The 25,582-nt window shown below is 40.5% G+C and overlaps 3 protein-coding genes across 12 annotated transcripts in view; 1 reads left to right on the top strand and 2 right to left on the bottom strand.

Moving 5' to 3' along the window:
• The window catches only part of LOC127011515 (uncharacterized), a 121,139-nt gene that overhangs the window by 51,717 nt on the left and 43,840 nt on the right, over positions 1 to 25,582 (bottom strand). The gene's annotated exons all lie outside the window — the stretch shown is intronic.
• Positions 1 to 25,582, top strand: part of LOC108032369 (serine/arginine repetitive matrix protein 1) — a 93,747-nt gene that overhangs the window by 46,325 nt on the left and 21,840 nt on the right. For 3 of the 10 annotated variants that reach the window (XR_001768606.3, XR_007763245.1, XR_007763246.1), the window contains exons 3-5: positions 12,363 to 13,261; positions 13,923 to 13,964; positions 24,259 to 24,459. Coding sequence is in view for 2 of the 10 variants with exons in the window: in XM_044092895.2 (XP_043948830.1) it covers positions 12,559 to 13,261; positions 24,259 to 24,450 (895 nt within the window). In the remaining 8 variants the exon portion in view is untranslated. The remainder of the gene's footprint in view (positions 1 to 12,362; positions 13,262 to 13,922; positions 13,965 to 24,258; positions 24,460 to 25,582) is intronic. The other 7 variants (XR_001768610.3, XM_044092895.2, XR_001768612.3 and 4 more) reach the window with 5 other exon arrangements.
• LOC108032395 (uncharacterized) lies at positions 10,665 to 11,360 on the bottom strand. The gene has a single exon (XM_017106219.3). It carries the CDS (start codon positions 11,198 to 11,200, stop codon positions 10,793 to 10,795), a length of 408 nt encoding a protein of 135 aa, XP_016961708.1. The 5' UTR covers positions 11,201 to 11,360; the 3' UTR covers positions 10,665 to 10,792.

The following is a 25,582-nucleotide window of genomic DNA, read 5'->3' as shown; positions in this document are numbered from 1 at the left end:
CATTAAGGAAATGAATTGCACAAAAAATCCAGCAACGGCGGCAAAGTGCGAAAAGAAATTTGTGAAAATGTGATTTTAATAAATGCTGCAAATCAGCACACGGCCAGAAATATTTATTCGATTTTAGGAACCTACAAAAAACAAATTCATTTATACAAAATTAAGTTTCGAGGTTATAGCAAATTCATATACAACGAAAAAAGAAATGTAAGAATAATTATCGAAATACTAAAATGTATAATTTATCATATAATTTAAAAAATTGATACCCATAAAATACCAAAAATGCTATAAAAGTCAATACTTGAAAAGAACGCTTCTTTCACTACTTCTTTCATCCGATTGTTCTCTGTGCTTCTTCGAAAATCCAGTGAGAATCGAGGGGAACTCTGGGAAAAGGACTGTTTTTTCCCCTCTAAATTACAAATTACAATTTGCGGCTGGTTCTAAGGTCATGACATTGCCTCTTGCATTCCTTTTCCCAACCGGCCCCTTTTTTTTAGAAGGAAGTGGGCGGAAGAAGGGCCTGAGGTGGCAGATTTGCAAAAAGATTTCTGCATTGAATAATTGTAAAATCACGGTACTAAGGCGAAAACAATCTTTTATTTTCAAAATTAAAAATAATAATAAATTTAAAACATTCATTTTATTTTTTTAAATATTTGTTTAGATTTTAGCGTTATTTGTTTCCACCTACCTAATGTTTTTTAGCAAACACCAGAATGTATACGTTTGTGGAACCTTTGAAAGAACCCTTTCCTATAAACCCCCCACCAGAAACCGTTTAGCTGTCTGAGCTTGGAATATTTCTTAATTGTCCCACTGTCACTGGCTTTCAAATTCGCATTGCAAAAACGCAGCTGTCGCCGCAGAGGCGTGAGAAAAACTTGGGCAGGGCCAAAGGCTGTAATTAAATCCAGCTTCAATTTATGATGGGTTAAGGGGTGGTCGCCTAGGGTGGACCCTGTGCTGTGCTGTGCTGTGCTGTGCTGGCATAAAGAAATTACACAAATCCATCAAGCCACGCAATGACATCAGAGGCGATGGACTCGGGGCCCAACCCGACCGACGACATGACCACCACATGACGAGCCGTTTTCCGGGGGAGCCTGAAGATTGAAGATTGGCGCAGAGCCGGGGCGGCCAGGCGATAATTACCCCGGCTTCCACAAATGGAGGCGCGGCACTTCGGCATACGTTTCCGGAAGTCGTTCACCAGTCCGCAGTCGTCTTCTTGGGCCGTCGGGCTGTTTGGCTGTTTGGCTGTTAATTCGGTTTCATGTTTTCCATTTGAGGCGCCATTTGCCGGCGGCCATAAAACTCAACAGCAACATCGATGGGGGGAGCTTCTTTCTGGATGCCGTTTCGGATGCCACATCATCATCATCATTATCAGTAGAGCCAGAGCCAGAGGCAGCCGAGGCCGAAGCACCAGCAGCTGGATTCCATCCCCACCCCATGTCCGGGTGCCATCTCATCCCATCTCATCTCGTCATCGGATGCCCTCATCTTTTGTGAGTCGTCTGTCAGCGACATGGCGTCCATTGTCCGGAGTCTGGACAACTTGTTGTTGTTGTGGCTCGGAGTCCGCTGTCCGTTGTCCGCTGTCCGTTGTCCTTAGCCTGTTGTCTGCTGTCCACTGTCCGCTGTCCGCTATCCGTTGTCCGCTGTCCGTTGTCCGCTGTCCGTTGTCTGCTGTCCGTTGTCCGCTGTCCGTTGTCCGCTGTCCGTTGTCCGCTGTCCGTTGTCCGCTGTCCGTTGTCCGCTGTCCGTTGTCCGCTGTCCGGGTCCTGGAATCGGGTTTCGCTCTTTAAGCCCGGATAGCCGAGACCTCTGACCGCTGTCTCCGATTTTATTGTGATTCAACCGCAATCCTTTTCAATTCCCTAGTTCTTTAAAGTGGTTAATGCAAATAAGTAAAAAAAATGTAAAGAAAATTTAATTAAAAATAAAGAGCGCCTTAAAGCAGTGAAACGCACTGTCCTCAGCCCGAAGATGAGTAATTCCTTAGGCATCCTCAGCTGCGCTGTGTGTCTACACTTAATTTCACTGCAAATTAAGTTGGCTTTGTGGGTTAACTGAGGGGCTGTGGGTGGTGAAAGGGGAGTGAGTACCCCCATACCAGGCACAGACAAAAGGCAGATAAAACTACAAGGATTCTGGCTCCTTCTCAAGGCTTTGTGTCAGACATCAGGTGCAAAACAGTTTCTATTTTCGCAACTTTTAGTATAATTAATTCAAATGCTTTGCGTGAAGGAAGAAGTGGTTGGGGCGAGGGAAGCAGCTGTGGCATTTATGCAAAATAGCCTTAGTTACCTTTTTCCAGGTGCCCCAGCGTGTGTGTGTATCTCCGGAAGAGTTTGTCTTTATTAACAGATTTTTGTTTCTATTTTTCCTTTGTAATTTTTTGTGTGGAGGATAATGTTAGGCGGGACCACGCCCATGTGGGCGAAGGCAAACTTATAACAAAGTGCACCGGGAAAAATTCCTAATCTAGAAAATAATAGTTGAAGAACTCATTACATGGTTATTTAGAGCATTTTAAAATGTGAATTTTATATTGTATAAAAATATATTAGTATAGTTTTTGGAATTTAAAATTCAAAATGAATGGGATTGAAATATATTTTAAAATTTGTAATACCTTTTTTTAAATTTATATAACGTCTTTGCTTATTTCTGAAAAGCTGCTCTTAAAATTCTGGGAGTATATTTTCCCGAGTATAAATTTCTCTACCCCTCCGAAACTTTTGCCCAATTTCCCCCGCACCTTTTACCGCCTTAACCTGGCCATAATCGTGATGAAAGCTTACACACAAAAGTTGTTAAGCTGCGTGTGGCTCCTGGGGAGTTTGGCAGCGCAGGATGGGCAGTGGCATTGGCACTGGGTTATGGCCAACTGGAGGAGGAGCACTCCTTGGATTTTAATGGCCCGACTGGAGCGGGAACAGAAACAGGAACAAGAGCAGCAACAAGGGCAATTACATGGACCGAGGGCCAGGACAGGATGGCACTGAGCTCGACTGAGAGTTGCGGCCATGAAATCGGGCCGATCGGCTATCTGGGGTATTCGGATTTTCCGCCCCCTAGTCACTCATTAGTATGCATTGATAGTTGGCCCCCAAATGGTGGGCGGTTCGGGGGCTTCGGAAAGTAATTGAAAGGGATATAAAAATTAATTTACGAGCTTTGCACGCGAATCGAGCTCCCCCTCCCCCCACCCGCCATGCCACTCACATTCGAATTAAAGTTGCGCCACGTGTGTATTATATTTTTTGCGTGTGCCTGCTTGGATTGTAATGCATATATGTACTGTTGTACACCTGTCATGGATATACCTGTAGATAAGTCCCAGAGCGGGGTCCTGTGGGGATTCGGTTTCCTTGCGACCTGAATGTGTGACAACGAAATAATGTGAGTGAAAATTTGAAAATGGGAAATGCCAGAATCACATTTCAAGTTAAGTAATTAAGAAAAATAAGAATGGGAAAAAGCGGCACAAATAAATATTCTGGAAACTTAAAAGCTTTTTTTTAGTGTTGTATGATTAGGATATACTGTTCTTATATATATTACTATGTTTTCTGACTGAAAAAAAATTTATATAACATATAAAAGTACATTTTGTGATTTTTTTATATTTTTATGCTGCTACAAAAATGGATGGGGTAACCCTAAACTTTGTAAAATTATATTGAGTCACTGATTTTATATGGGCCTTAACATTTTGGGATCCCTTCGCCTTATTGTCTACCAACATGCCACTTGTTTACCCCTGCCAAATCGGGTTCCAAATCAATGTGAGTCTCCTGAGCGAAGCAATTGAAAGCATTTTTTCGTGTCCCAGTGAAGTGCCTCGACTCGTCCTTCTCGTCCTGCCGTGCGAATAACTGACTGGGGGCATCCTTGTCGCTGACAGGCCAACCATTTTGCGGGTGTCCATGTCACGGCAGCAACAGCTGAAAAATAAACGTTCTCTTCTCCAACTGGCACACCCACACCCGCCACACACACAGTGTACAGTACAGTGTACACCCACTATACACACACCGGGCCACGTGAAGACAAACACTTGAAAATGAAACCCCACTCGGCAGAAATTTTCCATGTGTTTTTTTTTTTTTGCCCCGCTAGCCGGCGTTGTTTTTTGTGTTTTCCAAAAGATGCTCAAGTTGCCACAATGGCGACTGGCGCACGGCGAAACGGTGCGATGATGATGATGATGGCAACTCTGGCAGACGGAAACACGTGCAAACCCATAAATACAGGGGCCAGATAGGAAACGACCCGGGGAACAGGTGAGAAGCGGGGAAAACTAGGTGCAAGGGCTAAGGTGGCAAGGCAAGTTCGGGGTTTCGGGTTTTCCAGTTTCTCGCTTTGGCAAATAAACGTGCGAAAAACGCAGTCAAAAAGAAAAGCTAGACAGCTGGAAAGGACCCTATAGACGCCCTCGCAGAAAGCAATATGTCCTGCGTAATGGCACTGGGAAAATGTATACTTATTCTCAATTTAAAATTTATATATATTAATAAATCTTGATTTAAATATAAAACGAACTTAAAATATATGAAGAATTTATACCATATATTCAAGATCAAAATATATTAATTAAGATATTTCTTAAAAAAAATACTCTTTATATATAAAGGATTTTTGAAAATTTTTTTAATGTTTTTAAAACAAATCTCTAAAATTTTAAAAATGTTTAGGAATTGAAATTTTAGTAATGTGATAATTTTAAAATATCTATAGTATATTAGACTTTTAGATATTTCTTGGAGTGTAAGTATGTTATCCAATTGAGACATTTTATATTATATATGATGTTCGAACATTTTTTAAAATATAATTAAAACAAATCTCTAAAAATGTATGTGCTTGTCAGAATATATATTAGTTGGATCTCAATTTTGTAGTATATTTCTTAAAGACACTGTAATATTTCACAGCTAGGACATTTCTTTGAGTGTACGTATGCTATCCAGTTGGGGTTATAAAAACAGTTAGCTGACTTGGTTGGCTGGTTGCATTCCAGCTGCTGTTATTTCAGGTCCTCCCTACCATTTCCACTCCCGCGATGCGGAAAACCCCAGGAAATCCCGCTGTGGGAGTGTGGAAGGCTGAGGGCAGTCGCTGGCGTTTTGCGAGAAAAGTGTGCCACAGATTGCAGCAACTCACGTGCATCCTGAGCAACTTTACAACCATGTGTTTGTGTGTCACAGGTAGAGGCATCCTGATGATGCTTGAGCCCCATATTTTGCACTTTGACGGCTGCCAAGCCAGCACGAACGCACCCATCCCCGCCCGCCCATCCAAACACTGAGTGCCAAAAGTAAGACCACAGGGAATGACAGAGAAAGGAAATTATTTTTCAGGGGGCCTTTAAGTACAAGTGAAATTTTGCTTACCTTTTCGGTCACCTAAGACCACAAACTTAAAGGTTCAAGTTGGCTTAAGGGATCTATTTGTGACTGTAGTGTCAAAAATTTAATTAAAAATAAATGGTAAATAATAAGTTTAAAAAAAAGTAGGTACTGAAATATTTAACTTAAATATATAAGAGTTTTTGAAAAATATTTGAATATAAACATTCTAGTAGAAGTTTTTTTAGGAATTTTTAAAAATTAATACCTTATGCTAAAGATATATAAATTCATCAAAATATATGTGTTTTTTTTTTGTGATTTGTGGAGCACTTTAAAAAAGTTAATAACCCAAAATACTGAGGGAAATTAATGAGGGGGGTACGCCATCTTTTCGCCGCCACTGTTTGGTTCTAAACACATATTTGCGTAGATGACTGTGGTGTTGGGCTTGTGGGCGTGTCATTACCTCTGCGCCACTGCGATAACCAACCTCATCAGCGTCCAATGCCGGCGGCGATTTGTTTTACATTCTGTTGCCTCTCGAGACCGAAAAACCCAGCCACCTGACCCACTCAGCCACTGAACCACCCAGCCGACCCCCAAATCTGTCCCGCACTTATCCGCACCACCTATTTTTTAGGTGGAGTTGCGTGTGCTTGTCAGTTCGACTGCAGCTCAGAAAAACATGAAAGTAGCGCCGCCAAAAATAAAAAAACAAAATCCGTAAAGCATATGCAACACAATTTTTCATATGGAATTTATCAAACATGGAAATTTGATTGGTTTCTGCTCTCAGCAGATGCACCGGCACACAAAGTGCATTTGCGCTGCAGTTTCTCAATGGCGAGAGCAAAAAACCCAAGTCCCCTAAAAATTCAGGGGCAGCAAAAGCTGTAACGACTGCTAAAATACCCATTAATATTTTTATTATTATCATAAATCCCTGGGGATTGTCCAAAGTATGTTTTTTATAAAAAAGAAAATGGATTAATATTATAAAAAATTAGCATAGGTATATTTTATGTTGATTAATATATTGCTTTTTGAAGGAAAATAAACTTTCAGAACTCTTTACAAAAATAATAAAGAAAAAAATAAATATTTTTAATTAAGAAATCAACGATTAAAGGGTGCTACGATTGAAAAATACACATTTTTCTGAAGCTTAATTACTCTTTAAATATAATCAGATATAAAAGTAGAATTTTTTGGAGGTAGAATTTTTGGTTAAAAATAAATATGTTTCAAATGTATACTTTTCTAAACTTTGTAAAGGTTTTTGTTAAGACGGGTGGATAGTTGGCATAACTTGACACCTTTTTTTCAGGGTATCCCATCTGTCGATTTGTGGCTTACTAACAAAAACCCCCTCATATTCCACCACTTTGTCTTGGCCGTTCGCATACAGAACGCAATTTATTATGCAAAATCAAAATATGTTTGCCAACTCACACACGTGCGGGAGCAGAGGGGGAAGCCAGCAGATGCCAAGAGGAGAAAAGTTGGATTTTTCGTGGGGAAAGCAGGAACTCTCGATGAGTTGAGAAAAATGTCGGACCGCACTGACACGATGCCAAAGTCCATTGTTGTTGGCGGGTCCGCACTCCGGAGTCCGGACTCCGGATATTTTTTATAAAATAATGTCAACAAAAATCCAATTTCCTTTCACCTTCCCGTTTGAATATGGCGCATGCCGATAGAAATGCGGCCAGGAGCTAAGGAACTCGCGAGTTCGAGTCCTCAGCCAACCGAAGGGTATTAAAATCGAGAGAAGTGCGGGGTTTCGGGGCGGGATAGGAAGTGCACTTGACATTTGCTGGGATTTCGTGAGTGAGGAGCCACGAATATTCAACCGCAGGAGCGAGTCCTGGCCTCCCGGAATGCATTTCTGCATTTCCCGCCTGGCTGCACGTCTTCAGCTTGTTTAGTTAAGCGCCCTCGCGTGCACTGTACGTGCATGCACTGGGAGAAATTCCGGAGAAATTACGCCCCAGCGCCATCGATTAGCATCCGTCCGCGGCACGTGGGAAATGACCGGATGGCTTTAATTTATTCTGGAATCGCAGTAATTATGTAAATGTGGCCATTTCACCTGTTGTTTCAAGTCCACGTCACCGAATCGTGAATGAAACAGGACACGTGTGGTTTTTCAGTTTGTATTTATAAAAATGAGTTAGTATAGCTTAACAGAGTTATAGCTTAACAGCTTAATAAATATTTTGAAGGGAAACAATAATTTATTACTATACAAAACAATATATCTTTGTTTGGGATAGCAAAATATTTTTTAAATTTATAATATATTTCAAACCATTTATTTTTTTTAAAGTTTTCTGTTTTTGTTTTAACTTAAGATACTTTTGGAAGCCAAATAATTTTAAATTAATATAAAATTAAAACATTAAAACATTTTCAATGTCAATAAATTTAAAATTAAATTATAAAAGAGATTTCTTACAAAAAGTTTTTAGCTTAACAGTTTAATGCAAAAAATATTATCAAAGGTATTTTAGGGCAAAGAAATATTTTATAATATCCTTATATTCAATTTTACGAAATTAACCTCTCATAAGAGTTTAAGGTATATTTTGAATAGTAGATTTCATGCAAAAAATATTTAAAACAATTTTTTGAGGGCAATTAAATATTTAATAAAACAGTAGCATTTCAATAAATTAACCTCTCATAAAAGAGTCCTCTTTCCTAAGACTTGTATTTGTTTCCATCATCATGTTGTGCGGTTTGGCTTCCGTTGCAGTTTACCTTTCGAGCGGCATATCCGCTTTCCTTTTTCCGCAGCACTCCATCATGGCGGAAAATCAGGACGAAGGAGGAAACTTGAGACGCAGCTCGCACACGATTATTGTGTATTGTTATAATAAAGTTCAGCTTCATTTCCTCTGCCGTTGGGCGGTGTGGCTGCCATTTTTCATGCCCCATGCCCCGTGCCCCGTGCCCCCAGTGCCCCACGCTCAAGTGCGTCTAAGTATGCGAGTCCTTTTGTTGTCCTCCGGCTGCCTTGGCCATGGATCCATGGATCCTTGCACTTAATTTCCCCCCAATGTTCACATGGCTGCTCCTCGACCATCGCCAGCGGAGAAGTGTTTGCCCTGCACTCCAGCTTTTGCCCAGAAGACGGCCACCTGACCTTCGGCATCGAATGGTGGACCGGTGGACTGGTGTCCTGGTGGCCTGTTGGCCTGGCGGAGATGTCGGCATTAAATGGCCCGGGATGGCGTGTCGCAGGCCCATTTCTCCGCCACTGGCTTGCCCTGTAAATTGTAATTTATTTCAATCTCATTTTAATAGATATTTATGCTTTGTTTTCCATTCGTCGTGCGGCGCTTTTAATGCTTACATTTCCGGACATTTCAATAAATTAAGTTTTCCTCCTCCTCCCCCGCCCTCGCTCCGTGCTGTTTTCCTTGTATTTGTTTATTTTGTGCACTCGATTTGTTGACAGCTGAAAATGGAATTGCTGAAATGGGAGTCGGATTTCAGCTTGCCTTGAAGGCACACAGTGCGTATGATCGATTTTTTGATAACTTGATTTTGAAGACATTCGCCGAGGGTGTGAGGAATTTAAATAAATGAATTTGGCTATCAATGTGGCAATAAATCAATTTGGAAAAAAAATCCAGATAAATGTTGTTTAAAGTAAGACAAAATCAAATCAATCAATCTGGTAGCAAGCATTTGTTTTATAATAATTTAAATGATGTACTTCAATGTGGATAAGTATTTTCAAGTAGTACCTATAAACCAACTCCTTCACCTAAATTAATCTAATGAAGTGTACCCAGAGCTCTCGTTTTTTGGCTAGCAATTGTGAAATGTTTTTGCGACAGGCACTTTGAAAAAAGCTTAAAAGCTTAACAAACTAACGACTATTTAGGGGTTCGACAACGGCGAATAAAAACTGGCAGCAAAGTGCTCCATTTTTCTTCGCGCGGCGAGCGAGTCGACTCGCATTTAACAAGAAAATCACATTAAGCGTTGTTGCTATTGCCCCATTGCCGACGGGCTGCAGTTGCAGTTGCATTTGCAGTTGTTTGCTAGTCTTGTTGCACCTGAAACGTCGACAGCAAAATGGGTGAAATGCATAAATCATTTGGCAAACAGGTGCTGCCAACGAAAGCAAAAGCAACGGCAGCATCCACAGCAATTTGGCCAAGTGCGAGGACGAGTGAAAATACACGCATTCTCGACAGTGATGCCAATCAAGGAAAGCAGTGCCAAATGGCAAAATCATGATTTATTTTCTTTTCTAAATTTAAAATTACTTTAGACTTGGGAGAAATATTTAACTTAGAAAATATGTTATTTTCTTTAGGTGTCTTAAGTATTACTTTTTAATTTTTATATATTTTTAAAAAATGTTATTTCTTAACAAAATTAAACCAACTTGGCAGCACTGTTTCCAGGGCCAGGTTCGGGGGCATAAAGTGTTCAGCTCCTTGCTGCTGCTCCTGCTGCTGTTGTGCACTCGCATAAGTCTATCAATAAATAATAAATTTTTACTTCATTGAATTTGCAAAAGCAATACGTTCGATAGACTCTCCAGGCCGAACGCACCGCTCTTCTGGCCACCGAAAGTTCGATGTGGATGAGGATGCTGTTGCTGCTGCTTTTACTGCTCCTGATCCATTTGCCCGTTGCCATCGAACCATAAATGATGCAGCTGCAGCTCCATATGAAATCCATCGCAACGGCTTGCAAATGTGCGAACGAAATTCTTTCAAAAATAATACTCCCCAAATGGGATTCCGCTCGAATCGTTTATTGTTGAGCGGGGTTAACAGGCAGCGAAAGAGCTCTTTAGGCGTCTCCCACAAATAACTAAGGCTTAGTACTAAAGCTAAGAAAAATAATACCTCTTTCAATTTTAAAAGCAACTTGGTTAGCTTGAATATTAAACCTAATCTTATATATTGACCTAAATATCCCATGCAAATATTTAGGGAGTTCAAGCTTATGAAGCTACATTTATAATATATATTCTTTATGTGGTTTTATATGTGCTAGAAAGGGATTTTTGTATTTACTGTATTATAAAATAACAAAACTAACTTTATCCATAATTATTTTTGTTTGATTTTCGGCTTTTTATGAAAGTGTTTAAGGCTTACTCAAGAATAAATATTGCTGGCTCAAATTTAAGGTATAACTCACATTTGTCTTATATTTTTAAAATTACATATTTTTTATTATTCATTAAAAATACAAGACCATATAAAAGGAACCCTGTATTATGCAACCTAAAATTTATAACACTTTTTTTCTATAAAAACACAAAGCTTTGTAGATTTTCTTAGATTTTATTCAAGTTTTTGGGGCTAACTTAGGCAGGGTTATTGCTGATTTCGGATTTAGATGGCCGGTTGGTAGATGATTGGTGTGTGGTCCCTGGATGCACATGCTCCGCTTCAATCACAGCCGGGACTGTCCACTCGAGCGCCCTCCATGCAGGGGTACGGCTTGCAGATGGTGTTGCTGGGCGCCGCCTTGCCCTGATCCGCTCCTGCCGCTCTCGCACCCGCTGCGCCCGCCTCCCCCGCTCGCGCGGCGGCAGCCAGGACCTCCACGGTGCTGTATATATTGGCCACGCCCACGATGAGCATGCCGCCCGCCGCTCCGCTGGGCACGCTCTGGGCCTCGTGGCCATCCGGACGATGGGGAGCCGGCGCAGGATGGGCGCTCGCCTGGCCCTCCGGCGGCTGGCAGCTGGGCGAGCACTGCTTTCCGGGAATCTCGGGGATGGCACACGCCTTGCTGGGATGCGGGCCGATGTAGAAGGGGTTGAAGGGCTTGTCGTCGGACTTGAGAGTGTTCATGGCGGTCAAGGACGTGGATAACAAACGGCCGGAAAAGGTGGAAAAAACACGGAGCTATTCAGACGGACAAATTTGGAATTTCGAGCTGGTTTCTCGAACTGATCTGTGCGAGAGTGGCCCCAAAACTGGCCAAATGAACCACACTGATGGCTTAGCCCCTTTGACATTCATTACTTGGCCCACTGGTTATTAATAAATATTTTATTTAAAAATATATATTTCTCAGTTAAAGGCCTTCTTTATAATATAAGAATTCCTATAATTTATATGAAAAGGTTCCTAAAATGGCTGTTTAATAATCTGATAATGCAACGAGTCGATTAATTGCCTTGAGGAGACCTAAATGCTGATGAAAATAATTATCTGAGAGTGCAAATTGCTTTGCCAATGGGCTGGAATACTCCTTGGCATCTCGATAAATTAAACAAGGGAGGGAATGCCAGGCAACAGCTTGCTGGCAAGGCAATTGTCTAGTTTTCAGTATCAGTTAGTAAATAGGATTAAAATCGGATAACAAAGCCGCTTACAAGAGCTCAATAATACCCACACGCACACATAGATACAACTCATGTACGCACACTAACACAAATGCATTGCTGCTGGCCAAGGGAATATTTTGAAGTTCCTGGAAATAGTTTTCTTTGTTACCCAAACTCTATTCCGATCAAATGTAGCTTATTTAAACACTTTAAAAATCGTTATAGTTACACAAATAAGTCATTTTTAAATATAAATATTAAGTAAAACAAATTAAATATGGCGAAATATGAATAATATATTTTCAAATTAAAAGACAGCTGAACTTTGAAACTAAATTAAAAAAAAACAATTAATTTCTATTTTTTGAAATTTGATAAAAATTATTAAATTTTTAATTTTGAAATGTTTTTATTGCATCACATTAATTTTAACTTCACTTTTGAAATAATATATCATAAATATATTATTTACCTAAATTAATAAATTTAAAAACACGGTTTAAAGGTATGTTTGATGCTAAATCTTTTATTCTTTAAAATTAAATTATATATATTTATGATTTTTTTATAAACTTAAAAAAATGCAGCTTAAATAAAAATATTGCATTGATCGGCCTAGAAACTAACACTTTTTTATCTTAGTTATAATATATATTTTGCTTGATTTTACTCGCTTTCCGCAGATGTCGCTCCGCTTAACCCCACTTTGCCTAACCCAGTCACCGCCGCAAACATGTAGATGTCCAACATGCCACTAAGTCCACTAACACCAGCTAGCGATAATTAAAGGCCAGCCTCTAGAGAGGATCGGGAGGAGCAGCGACGAGGAGCAACTAGCCGCTCCGGCAGGACCCAAGTAAATACACTGAGAGAAACGAGATGGCCGGGCCGCAGGTGCAGCACAGCCAGCGACCCAACAGCGCCTACTATACGGGTCTGAATGGTGGTTCCTCCGGCGGCGGCGGAGGAGGCGGTGCCTCCGGCGGTGGATCCTCTGGCGGCTTGACCAGCAGTGCATCGCACACCGGCCTGCATGCCCTGCGCCAGGTGAGCAACGAGACGGAGCTGATCTATCGGGGCAGCCACAGCAATGGCACCGTCAACGAGCTGCCCTCCACCGCCCAGCACCACCTGCTCACGGGTCGTGGCCCACAGCAGGCGGGCCAGCAGGGCCACCACCAGACGGTGAGCAGCATTGCCGGCACCGGGTCAAGTGTCACGGATGCCCTCATCGGCACCATCACCTCGGGGGGCGGTGGAGGTGGGGGCAATCCCGCCGGCAGCAGTTGCTCTACGGCGGCCCTGGGCATCAAAAAGTCCAGCACACAGCGCAGCATCGAGATCATCGTGGACGCCAGCCAGTGCGGCAAGGAGCTGGTGGCCAGTGGCCCGCAGGCAGGCGGATCGGGCGGCGGAGCCGCCATCGTCTCCACCCTGGACATGGAGGATGTGGAGCAGGGCGGCGGCGGCCAGGAGTCCTCCTCCTCGCACCGCAAATCCTCGCGACACCGCCACCGGCCGCTCCACCGGCGGCTGATCACCTATCTGCGGAACCTCTTCCAGGGCAGCACCACCCAGAATGGTAAGCCGGGCTCACGGAAGGGACCACTGCATCCCCATGGGCATTTCATGCATTTTAGAGGGGAGTTTATTTTTTTAAGCAACGATGAAAGCAAAAAACTAAATATAAAATAAAAAACTTATTTGAATTTAGAGAAGTTTAAAATATAGATTTATTTTTCTTATAAAGAAAGGTAGTTACATCATAACCTTTTTTTTGGGCATTGACTTAGGTAACTCATCAGTTTTTTGGGTGCAGTTTAAGTAAAAGTTGAGATTATAAAATGATTAAAATAAAGGGAACTTGATAATTACCACAAGTTATATAAATACTTAAAAAAAAGGAGATGATCTTAGCAAATATTTAAAATATATATACACTTTAATGTATATAAAAGACGTTTTTAAATATTTTTAAAATGTATCTCAGCACAATATCTCGCCCTTCAAAATACACATTTATATTATTTTATAGGAAAAAGGTAGTAAATATTTTCTAGTATTTTTTTAAGCACATTTTTTTATTTTTTATTTGGTTTTTCATTAGTAAAGCAAATTAATCATACAGCACTTTCAGTTTTCTTCACCAACGATCGCCTGTCATTGTCCACCTCTTGATTTATTCTTTTTTACGTGTACTCTATATATTTCCCCTTTCAATTTCTGTTTTTTGTTTTGTGTAGCTCTGAGAAATCTGCTGGTTGCCTGGCGCTGTATCGTGAAGCGTAAGCGGCAATGTCTGTTCTTTTGCACCCCGTTAACCCCTCAGCCCCGACCCCTTAACCCCTGACCGCCCCCGCCCGAAACCCGATTGTTTCGCCGTTGGCCATGACTAACCCCTGCCAAAACGTGCTAACCATTTTCAGTTTGGGTCAATTCATGGCCATGAATCCACAGCCGCTGGCCTGGCCGCGTTGCAGATATTTTTTGCGCATCTTGAGGTTGGCAGGCGAGAAAAAACGCTCGTAAAACGCGCTTGCGGTTCCGCGGCTGTTTTTGTCGCCTGGTCGAAATTTATGCATGGCGAACTCTTCTTTTTTTTTTGGGGGCGGACGGAAAATCATCGCAGCAGCCTTGAATGGATTTTCTATAGAAAATCTATTAGGCGTTGTGCGGGGGTGTGTATATTTTGAACGACCCTTAAAGTTGGAAATTGCTTAGACCTTCTATTTGTGGTTTGCGAGTATTTTGGAGAGCAAAATATTGTATTCCTAAATGGAAAAATCCTCATTATGCATGAATTTAATTTAATACTATTTAGTCTACTATAAAAATATACATAAATGTATCACTGAGATATAATAAAATAATTTTTATAGAATTATTAAAAAATCAACATAATAAGAACAGCGTTTGCACAAGGCGTATGAATAATATACAAATTACTCATTCGCGGTGTTGCCATCAGTTGGTTATGGCATATTAAAATTGTTACTATTTTCTTTCGTATGCCTAAGCTAAGTCAAATGGGCTCAAGTATTTATAAAAAGTCTTACAGCTGGCAGCTAAGATATAATCCATCAAATTGGGATAGGGTTTTCTTATTTTTGGGGAGACCTTTCGAGTGATTGCCGAGTGAAGCGTTTGCATTGTTAGTTTTGAATTCGATTTGATTTGATTCAATCTGAAGGGCACCCCAAAGCCGTCGCTTAACCCCTTTGTGTGTGCTGTGTCTTGCATGATTAATTATGGAAATTGATGGAGCTCCGGCTGCTCGTGCCCCCCAACTCGAGATTGCATTGATTGTTTACGGCTCAACTATGCGACCCGACCCGATCCGATCCCTTTGGTGCTGCTCCTTGGAAGTTCACTCAGCCATCGAGTCCTTCGAGCAGCTTCTTTTGTCAATTTCGCCCGTCTCGAGCTTCTCCAGCTCCGCATCCGTTTGCTCTTCATCTTGTTTTTGTCTGTTCCGCCTAGCTCCCTGCCATTCGGCATTCAGTAGTTTTCCCCTTCCGATTTTCCCGCCCAATTTCCCGGCCCTTTCTGCTTGGTCCTGGCTCCTGCCAGCCAAAGCAGTTGGCAAAATGATGAGCTCAACATAAAAGTTGCATGGCTCATCCTGAAAATTGAATGCAGGAACGGCTAAAGAGGAAATCGATATGGAACACAATATAATATTTGTTTGTCAGTGCTTCGAATTGAATGCTGTGCACTTGGAGAAGTGGGGATGCAATTTATACAAATAAAGTAAAAGCAAGAAGTTTACTAATTTTAAAGGATAGTTGTATCTATCATAAATAGTTTAAAATAAAATATATTATTTAATAAAAATTTATAAATTAATTTGAAATTATTTTAGAGTACCCAGAAAATATTTTAAAATATAATTTTTATTTTAAAGAAGTTAAATTTATTTATTGTATTTTTAAAGTACACATTTTTAATAATTTAAAAAAATTATTATTTGATAGAACTAAAAAACAGCTATAACATAATTTCAAAAATATTTTAGAGAATTCAAAAAATGTTTTTATAAATTGTTTTTATTTTAATATTTTTTTGTGGATATTAAATATCTGTTAATATAAAAAGTAGAGAACTCACCTTTACTTGAGGAATTGTTTATAAATAATATTTTTGTAGTGAAGTTTCTATTTCTGTTCTCGCGGTGTAGAAAGTGGATTTCGATGGAAGTTGGGGCAGTATATCAGAGGGCATGTCCATGGGCAACTGTTGACAATGACAGTAGACAACAGCGGCGACTGGAAATCGAAACTCTCGAGTGAAATTGGACGGGCGGACTGCGGGAGAACTTTGCATTTCACTCGCCCACACTCGACTTTCTCCACTTACTGAGAAAGCTTTTTCGGCTTTCGCAACGAGCGGCGGATTTGCAGCTTGGCCAGCGATGAGAAGCGGCGCAAAAGTTTTATTGAAAAAGTTTGATGAATGACAAGTTGGCTTCCTGCAGAAGCAGCAACTCCCCGAAAATAGCCACCCAAAGTTCACCTAACTTTCGGCACTCCATTTCCTCACCGGCCTCACGTGACAAATCGCCGGCTTATGTTATCAAATGACAAGGCATTTAAATGTTATTTAAGGCCCAAAACTTTAATTGAGTTTAAAACGCGCGCAAATTGAATCTAAATTTGTTTAAGTGGCTAAATTTGTTGGCGGCGAAATTACGAGTATTTGTGGTAATTGTTTGGCAGTAAATTGTGTACAAACAGCCAAACAAATCGAATAAAAAGTTTAAGGAATGGGACATATCGGGTTTACTCTCAGCAGAAGGGAATTAAATTATAAACAGAGGATTTTTTTAAATAATAATATTTTATTTAACTGAATGATATCTAAAAGTAATTGATCTTTCTAAGTTTTATTAGAAATTTTATTCGAGAGCTGGACCCCACCTCTAAAATTTTTTTTAAAATTTTTCCGTTTTTCCATTGAGCTCGGCTCCACACTCGAGCCCCAAAGTCAAGGACGTTGAGAGTCCTTCGTCAGCCTTGGCCGCGACAGGCATTTCAATTAATTACAAGCAGGGTGGATGGGAAGCGGGCGTTCCAGGGCCCAGGGGCCACCAGGGAGATCAAGAGGTCCCTAAAGCGTAGCAGATCTGAGTGTCCTGGCAAGGCTAAAAATATACCGACTTGGAGCAAAGGCGACCAAAGTTGCAATCAGGCAAAAAATGTTTTAATGGGGAACTTCCATTACTCTCTTTATAATAATTTCTATTTATTTTATTTATATTAAATTTATTTATATTTATATTGGTATTGTACTATTTTTATTTTGTTATTGTACTATTTCTATTTATTTACAAAAAAGTTTAAAATTCCTAAAGAACAAAAAAGAATACCAAAAGGATTTTATATAGATTCGCTTAAAACAAATAATAACATTTGCATATATTGTTTTATAATTTATTTAAATATTTTTCAATAGGAAGAAACGCGTAAAAATAGTGCTCTAGGTAACATATTTTAATTTATATTTATATATATCAAACTATTGAATATAGTATATTAAACTTTTAATTACTTTTTTTTTGTGTGTTTTTTTTAATGTTCTTGATATAAAGCTACCATCTTAAAGAGTATATAAAGCCAGAAACAATTATTGTGTGTATGTGTGAGATGAAAATAAATTGGAGCCGCTGCTCGTTTCGGCTTTGGTAATTGGCTTACTCCACTCCGCCGTCGGTTGGTTTTCCCCGCCCCTCCCACTTCCTGCGGATTTCCCCCAATGTTTGCTCGCTGTTTTCCTTTTTTTCTCCGCTTTTTTCGCTCTCAGTGCCGCTGGCTGCATTTTATTGTCCTGTCCTTTGCCATCGCCTGCTGCCTTTCATTTTTCTCCCGTTTTTCTGCTGCCTTATCCTCGGGGCAGCTCAATCAGTGTATTCATCTTCGCCCGTTCTTTTGGCCCCGGTTTTGTTTGCCCGTTTGCCTTTCTGCGCTTTAATGCACTTCATAATTTCTTCATTACGCCACGCCCACACCCTCGCCACCGCCCACACTTTCGCTGGCAGGATACTGGAAGGTAATTGAATTCGTTGTCTGCATTTTGTGGTCGCTTCATTTTGTGCACTTGATGGTCTTATTTCGCCCTGACTCTGGCTTTAATTATAATTTCATTATTTGCTGTTTGTTCGCCGTCGCTGCTGCTTATTGCATATAATTTTTAATGGCCACCGCGATGTTTTAAGTGCAGCAAGTCCTTTGAGACCTGCTTACCCACTGCCCCACTGCCGCTCGTCCCGGCTCCTGTGTCACAGTTTTGTTTGACTGTCTCTTGTTACTCGCTTCTTGGCACACTTTCTCGCCTTTCACCGCCAGCCAAGCGCAAGCGGAGGTGGCAAGGATGTCGGCGCAGCGGTGGAAAGTGTGTCGCAACTTGGCGAGCATACCCTGTAAATGCGAGGCAGGTGGTGGGTTGCTTAGCCGGGAACCACAAAGTATACTCACCTATAAATTCTATGACTGACTGTAAATTTATACCTCTCAATAATTACACTTTTAATTAAAATAATTTTTAATGATGTATTAATTTTAAATAATTGTTATTTGCGTTTGATTGCCCAAAAACTCGTACACATTTTATTAGTTTTTATTTTCAAAGGTGCCCTCATAGGTATGCAACACTTTCGCTGTGATCAGAAGCAGTGCACAGGAAGTTGTGATAAGCAAGCAGTGAACAGGAAGTTGCGAGAAGAAAGCAGGAAAAGGAAGTTGTCAGCAGAAAGCAGTGATTTGTATTAATGTTTTTAAAAGATTCAAATCTTATTTTTATTAATATTAAAATAAGATTGAATCCTATAATTTAATCTACATTTGAGAAACTGTTTTTTTATTTAGTTTTAAAAATATATTATTTCTTTCTGGGCATTCCAGGGCATTTCTTTTTTCATTCAGATGCCTGGCAGCTGGTCGCCTTGCCTTGCCTTTCGTGTGCATATGCATTTAAGTGTCAGGGCCTGCCACATTTTAATTTATTTAAGCGCATTCGGCGCGGCCGTAAATGAGTTAAGTGCATTCGGCTCTCACATTATCTGGCCCCTCGCACACCTTTCTCTCTCTCTTAGTGTGTGTGTTTATCTGAGGGTGTGCAGTGATTCGGCCACGCCCCCTTTGTGGGCCAGCAATTTGTTTCGGCCATTGTCTGAGGCAACGGCTGCAACTCGAATCCAACAATCGCGACCGCAAAAATGCGCAATAAAACAAAGCAGAAGCCGAAAAAGTTTTTTCATTAGCCCCCTCCGCCCCTCTGTCCATCCCCTCATTTTCCATTCTCATCCGAAGCCAACCAAAAAAGGCTGCAACAATGTGATGGAAAACATGGCACAAAGTTGCACTGCTTTCATTGCATGTGTGTGAGTGTGTGTGCCGCCTAAAGGAGGAAAAAATTATACGAAATTAAATGAGATAAGTGTCGGAGCATTGTCTGTGCGGCAAACTTGCAGTCCAACTTTTTACTCGCCTTCTTTTCTAGTTTTTTCCCCCATTTTTAGTTTTTTCTTCTCTTTTTTTGTGCTACCCATGTGTGGATAAATCTGTTTTTAGTGGGATTTCATCTTGGCGAAAAAAAGTGTGGGGGGAAATGGAAAATGCAGCTAAAGTACACATTTCTTTATACAATAAACTATTTTCCAAGCTAAGCCCAGGAAATGAAAATCCTCTGGCTTAAAGTGAGGCTTTAATATGTGAGGCCGCAGAGCTTAGGCGGTATTGAAGAGCACGTACGGGAGTTATTTTGGGTGCATGAATATTAAAACAAAGTCGCAGGCGGGGCACTTTAAGGCTTACAAATATAATAAATAATGTAGCTGGAGTCTGAGCCCTTTAAAGCAAGGGACTTCTCTTAAGGCAAAAATGAGATTTAAATTTTAAAAAATGTATAATTGCTTCTATGATTATTCATAAAATATAGTTCCATTCAAGGAACGACAACATTTCGTCGCCTGCAGCTGACAATTTTATGGCCTTTTCGGGCTCACCAATTAATTTCCATTTTTAAGAAACATAAAGAAAGTTTTCGCTTGGCAGAGCCCCATAAATCTTCAATGGCCAGCATAAAATTGAACTCTCCTTAGCATGCGGAGAGCGTGTATACTCAGGCATCTCTTTTATTTGTTCGGTTTGTCGATCAAAGAGCAGAATGAAAGCGGAAAAGCCGGGGATAAAAATAAAGGCAGTAAAAGCAGCCAAAGGCATTTGAAGATGCACCCTCTCCGGTGTGCGTGTGTGTGTGTGAGTATCTGTGAGTGCTCCGATTGAGTGCGCATCCTTAGGGGCACACCAGCCCCATCCCAATTCCACACCCCTAACATTATATATATTTTTTTATTAATTTGCACTTTCATAGCTGACAAAGGGGGCGTGGCTGTTGGCGAGGTAAACATTTGGAAAAACTGCAGTCGCTGGCACTTATCGACGTGGCGCACACTTGAAATTGAACGAAAGCAAATATTTTTACTGCACAACAGAACAGAAACAAGAACTGCAGCGCATACCTAATAAAAACCGATGCCACACCCCCAAAAGGGGGCGGTGCTGGCTGCGGTTTTCACTTTCACTGTTCTTACAACTGCAGGCGAAAATTTAGGAGCGTTTTGTTATTTTAATTTAACAAATTGCAACCAATTCAAAATTAAACTTATTCAAGGCAATATATTTACACTAAGTATATTTTTTATAAATTTCTTAATAATTTGGGTAGCATTTTAAACACACAATGTTAAAAAAAAATGTTAAAAATTTAATTTGTTTATTTACTGCTATTACCTTGAGCACCGCTGTTTGTGGGGTGCAGCATGCAAAAATATTTGCACTTGACTGCGGGCTGCTGCTTCTGCTGCCGTTGCAGCGGAAACGGAAACATGACACCTGCGCAGCCACACACACACACATGTGCATGTTCGGGGGAAAAGGAAAGGAATGGAGAGAGCAAAGGGGCAGAAGGATAAGAGGAGCAATGCAGACAACATTGGGCAAACAAACGCAAACCGAGTCGAGATAAACAGGAACTTATTATGCGAACTCATGCAAGATGAGGTGAGTGGGTGGTGGGCGCTGGGCAGGGGGAGGCAAATAGTGGGGTGGCACTGCAATTGCAACTGTGTTCGGTTATTTTGTGCTCTATCTGAAATTACACGGACAACAATGGCACAGGCAGCAACTGCCCGCCACTGTCATCCCCTTGTTTATTGTCATGTTTGCCAATTGCGAGACCACAGCTGCCACGCCCTCTGTCCTCCGGCCCCCAGCATCCGCCGGCCGCACTAAATGAGGCATGCGTCTTCACACCTTGACCCCAGCAGGTGGCATCCAAATAAAAACCAAAACAAAACCACAAAAAGCGATTAAAGGCCACACTCGAAGGGGCGAGCTCTCAGCACTCGAAACTTGGAGTGAATTTAATTAATGTAGCATGCGGGGTGCCTATTTGTTTTATTAAAATAATCACCAGGGCAAACAAGCATCTTTATTGTCAGTTAAAGCGATAATATGTGAAACATTTAAAATTCGATTTCATAACTACTGAAAAGCCGTTCGTATCGTATCGTATTTTCGACAAACATAATACCGTTTCTTGTCATATATATTCAGATTTTTGGCTGCTGTACTGAAAATAAAAGTCAGAATGAGAAATGTCATACCTCGTTGAGCTCGTCGTTTAATTTCCTATCCATTGGCATTCAAACCTGAAAATTTTTGGCTATTCAGATTTTTTGAAAAAAATCCTGATGCACCCCCTTACAAAAAATGAAAAATCTGGTCAAAAAATAAATTTCCCTAAAAGTGATTGGAATGGTTAGCAATTTAAGTAAGCTGCCCAAAACAGTCGATCTTTTAGCTGTAGGCCTTGAAATGGCTAAACTACGACTGAAAAACCGGAAGGAAAAATCGTATTTTTGACAAAATCCTGAATCTCGTATTTTCGACGAAAATCTGAATCCCGTTTTTCGCCATAAATATTCAGATTTTTGGCTGCTGTACTAAAAATAAAAGTCAGAATGAGAAATTCGTACATATATATATATGTCGTTTATAGGTACGTACAGGATATTTGTTGGTCTAGTATGCACTGCTTGGCAAGCCGAAAAAAGTGCTGCCTGCATTTGGGCGCCGCTGTTTGCGATTTATTTGGTTAGAATTCCGTTTGTTTTTCACCTAACAGCTGTCGCATCATCAACACAAACCGTTTTGTTTGTCCACAAATAATTTAGACATTTACGTGGAAATTCAGCGCCAGCAGCTGATAATAAAAGGCAGGAAAACATAAGAGGAGCGGGAATAAAAAATGAGGCCAAAGGGCAGGGGAAAGCGAGAAAAATTGAGGGAAAACTTTTGGTAAATTAAAGCCAAACAAAACGTCAGATGCCAGCTGCACATGAATATATATTAGACTTAATGTATTTCGTCAACATTTTGCTCACAATGTGAGAAAGATGCAAACGATGCCAGAGACATAAAACGCAGAACCCCAAAAAGAATGCGAATGCAAATTCACTCGAGCGAAACGAGTGAAAAGATGGCAAAGCAAATGGGAACAAGAAATAAAAAGGAAGCCATAATCAGACAAAGTGAGTGTCAGTAGGGGACGAAAGAAAAGCCCAAGGAAAATCTAAAGAAAACCCTAACAAATTCCCATTTAAGTAAATTAGCTAAACTAAGAGACACTTTATGCTTCTGGCTTATGGAAACCCTATATATATATGAGGTATATACATTTTCTAATATTTTTAATTTGTCATAAGCTACTTTGTTTGCTCTTAGATTTTTCGTTTTTGATTAAATCCCTGCCCGAAGAGGGGTGGTGGGGCAAAAACTAGAACAAAATATAAGCGCTCGACTTTGACTCTCCAATTTCGGCTAAAATGAAAATGCATTTGTACACGTGTGTGTCTGGCGTAAGCCAGCGAGCAAATTAAAAACGAACGCCAAAGGCAACGACAACTGCAGGCCGTCGTCTGCAAGCCACCCACTTCTCACTACTACCCATGCCGCCTTTTTCCAGCCCAACCATGCATTTTCCTATCCTTTTGTTCCTAGGTGGAAACCTGCTTTTCGGACGCTTAGCATGGCCAACAATTCAACGCCCTAGCCTAGGGAAAATTCCCTTGTCCCCCTGAATTTCCCCCATTTTCCGCTGCCTGGTTTCATGCATTTTTAAGCAGCCATTTGTCAAGCGCGTGAGCTCGACTCACCGAATTTTCTCTGTGTGTGCGGACTGCACTGCTTGGACACTTGAAGAAAATTTGGCAATGTTACTTTGAGATTGTTTATAAGCCCTGTTCTATAAGCCCCATATCATTATACTTCAATAAGCTAGCGAGCTTTAGTTTGTTTTATTATATTTTTAATGTTTTTTAAATTTCAAACGCTTTTTCAATCTCTTGGGAACTTCTACAAGCCCGAAATATTTTAAAGTGCTGTTAAAAGTGTTCGTGGTACGCGTGTGTGAGGTTAAAACTTTTAATTAACTAAAATTGAGGCACCTCAGCCACAAAGAACATTTTTTTCCCAGGCTCACCGTTGAATGAAAACCACACCGACGCAAAGTCAAATTCTGACAGAGGGGGGCGCAGAAAAACTCAAGCGCCTTTTCCCTTTTCGAGGAAACCGCCAGAGCCACTGATAACCCCCCCCCTTTGACACCTCCCATGCCCTCGCCGCCCCTGAAGGTGACTCGAAAAAGAAGCGAAAACTTTCGACAGGCAAAGTACAAGATACTTAAGGCAACTGGCAAGTCAATTCAAACACTTCGAGCGACTCAACAGATCAAAATCGCGTGTGTCGCTTTTTTGGTAAAAAGAAAAAGGAGTGGCTCGGGGGGTGAGAGGTTAGCAAGGACTTTCAAGGGGTTTTCTAGGGGGGCTTTCAGGGGGTTTGTGGCAACAGCAAGCCCGACTAGGACATGCCCCAAAGGCAACGAGCGTATTCATGCTGCGTAGCTTGTGGATTTGTCGTACATCAGACAACTGCTTCGGGAAATTTAAAAGAATTTGTCTTCTGCGAATTCTGCTTTTAGGCAGTAAAAGAGACGAAGAAGGACTCCAACAACTGAGGGCTCTTTAAATACGTTATTAAAGTCGAGACATCTCAAAAACATTGAACAAGGCTTTAAATAAGCCCTAGAAATGGGTTTTAAAGACTGATTTAAGGAGAAAACAAACTCGAGTTACCTAATATATTCGCACACTAATTTGTGGTTACTAAATTTGAGGCATAAAGTACATAAAAAACTTGTAATAAGAGGAGTCCCTCCAACATTATTTAGTTTATGAAACTTTAAGAACTTTTTTAAGAGTTTTACAGCGTCACTGTTTCATGACTTTGCCTTTGCAAATTCGTTAGGGAACCAAGGAATCTTTGAAAAATCCTGAAAGTCATTGTCAACAAAAAAAAAGTGACCAAGTTTTTGCCGAACAACTTTTTATGTTCTATCTATTTTTGTTTACTTCCCTTGCGCTAGTTTGTTATTTATGAAAAATCCGTGAATGAATTAAAACTTTTATAAAAAAATAAAATATTTCCTCCATTTAATTTGTAAAATTTCCCATTAAACTTGCAGATTCCGAGCTGGAGGAGTTCGAGACGCCGGCAAGGTACAGGCCCGACTCGCTAAGTGCGCTGAGCCGCGCCACGCGCTTCACGGAGGACGAGATCAAACGAATTTACCGGGGATTTAAGGCTGAGTGCCCGACGGGCGTCGTCAAGGAGGACACCTTCAAAGTGATCTACTCGCAGTTCTTTCCACAGGGAGGTTCGTGCGGTACAGTATACTTTGTTTCGTTAACCCTTCTGACTTGACTAGTGATTACTAACGCCTGCCTTACTGTATTGTTGCTCTTACCTGCATTAGCGCCATTTTAATTGCATTGCGATAGTGATGGCGATAGCGATCGCGATACCGATAACGATAACGATAGCGCTAGCACTTATCGGTGTCAGACGCTAGCCAAACAGTACAGTCACCACACCACCAAAAACATCGTGTAGTTCGAGTTGCAACATCCCAGTATCGATAACAATATCGAAATCGATCTAGATGTGTGTCCTGCCTTCCAGTTGCGTGTCTAACTAACCTCTAGTTTAATGTTGACTTAACTACTTAGTACTTTGTTGCGTTTGTGTTGGTTCATGTTGTTGTTCATGTCCATGTATCTTAAGAGAGTGTGTGTGTGTGGGTATCCTTTTTGGTATTTTGAGTTGGGTCTTCACTTTTATCTATAAGTTAAAATAATAAAAATAATATTAATATTATAAAAATAAATATTAAACTTATTTTAAATGCATTTTTATTTTAATAACGTAAAATCTCACATTTTTTCTACCTTGTTTTAAATATTTTAAAATTAAATCATGCAATTGTTATGTTTTGAATAACTTGCTTTGCTTTGGAAGCAAATATTTGATGCAAAATGTATAACTCAATATGAAGATATTTTCTTTGCTATTTGTTTTGAATATCCTGTTTTTCTTTTAAAGCAAATACTTGATGCAAACTTTCTACCTCTATTTTCTTTGCTATCTACATTTTTTATCAGTGTAGTTTTCCTTAATTTGCAGTGTTCTTTTCACTCCATATATAGCCGTTAAAGGAAAATGAATTTCCATCCGAAAGCTGTATATCGTTTCTTTCACTTAGCAGCAATACCAATCGAAGTGGGGCTAAAGGGCCAAGAGCGGAAACGGAAAAGCGGAATTCGGATGGGAATGGAAATGAAAATGAGAGTTACGATTAGCAAAGGACCACAAAACAAATGGCAATTGTCTGGAGATTTCCCACCGACCCAAGCACTTTGCCCCATCCTTGTGGCCGAAAAAGTCAACCCAAGGCAAAAGCCATTGATAAAACCGTATGACCCAAAGAGTTGCCGATGATGATGATCATC

The sequence above is a fragment of the Drosophila biarmipes genome, chromosome X (genome assembly GCF_025231255.1).
Source record: "Drosophila biarmipes strain raj3 chromosome X, RU_DBia_V1.1, whole genome shotgun sequence".
Classification (NCBI taxonomy): Eukaryota; Metazoa; Arthropoda; class Insecta; order Diptera; family Drosophilidae; genus Drosophila; species Drosophila biarmipes.
The sequence above is the reverse complement of the archived record's forward strand: the minus strand, read 5'-3'. Positions and strand labels throughout refer to the sequence as shown.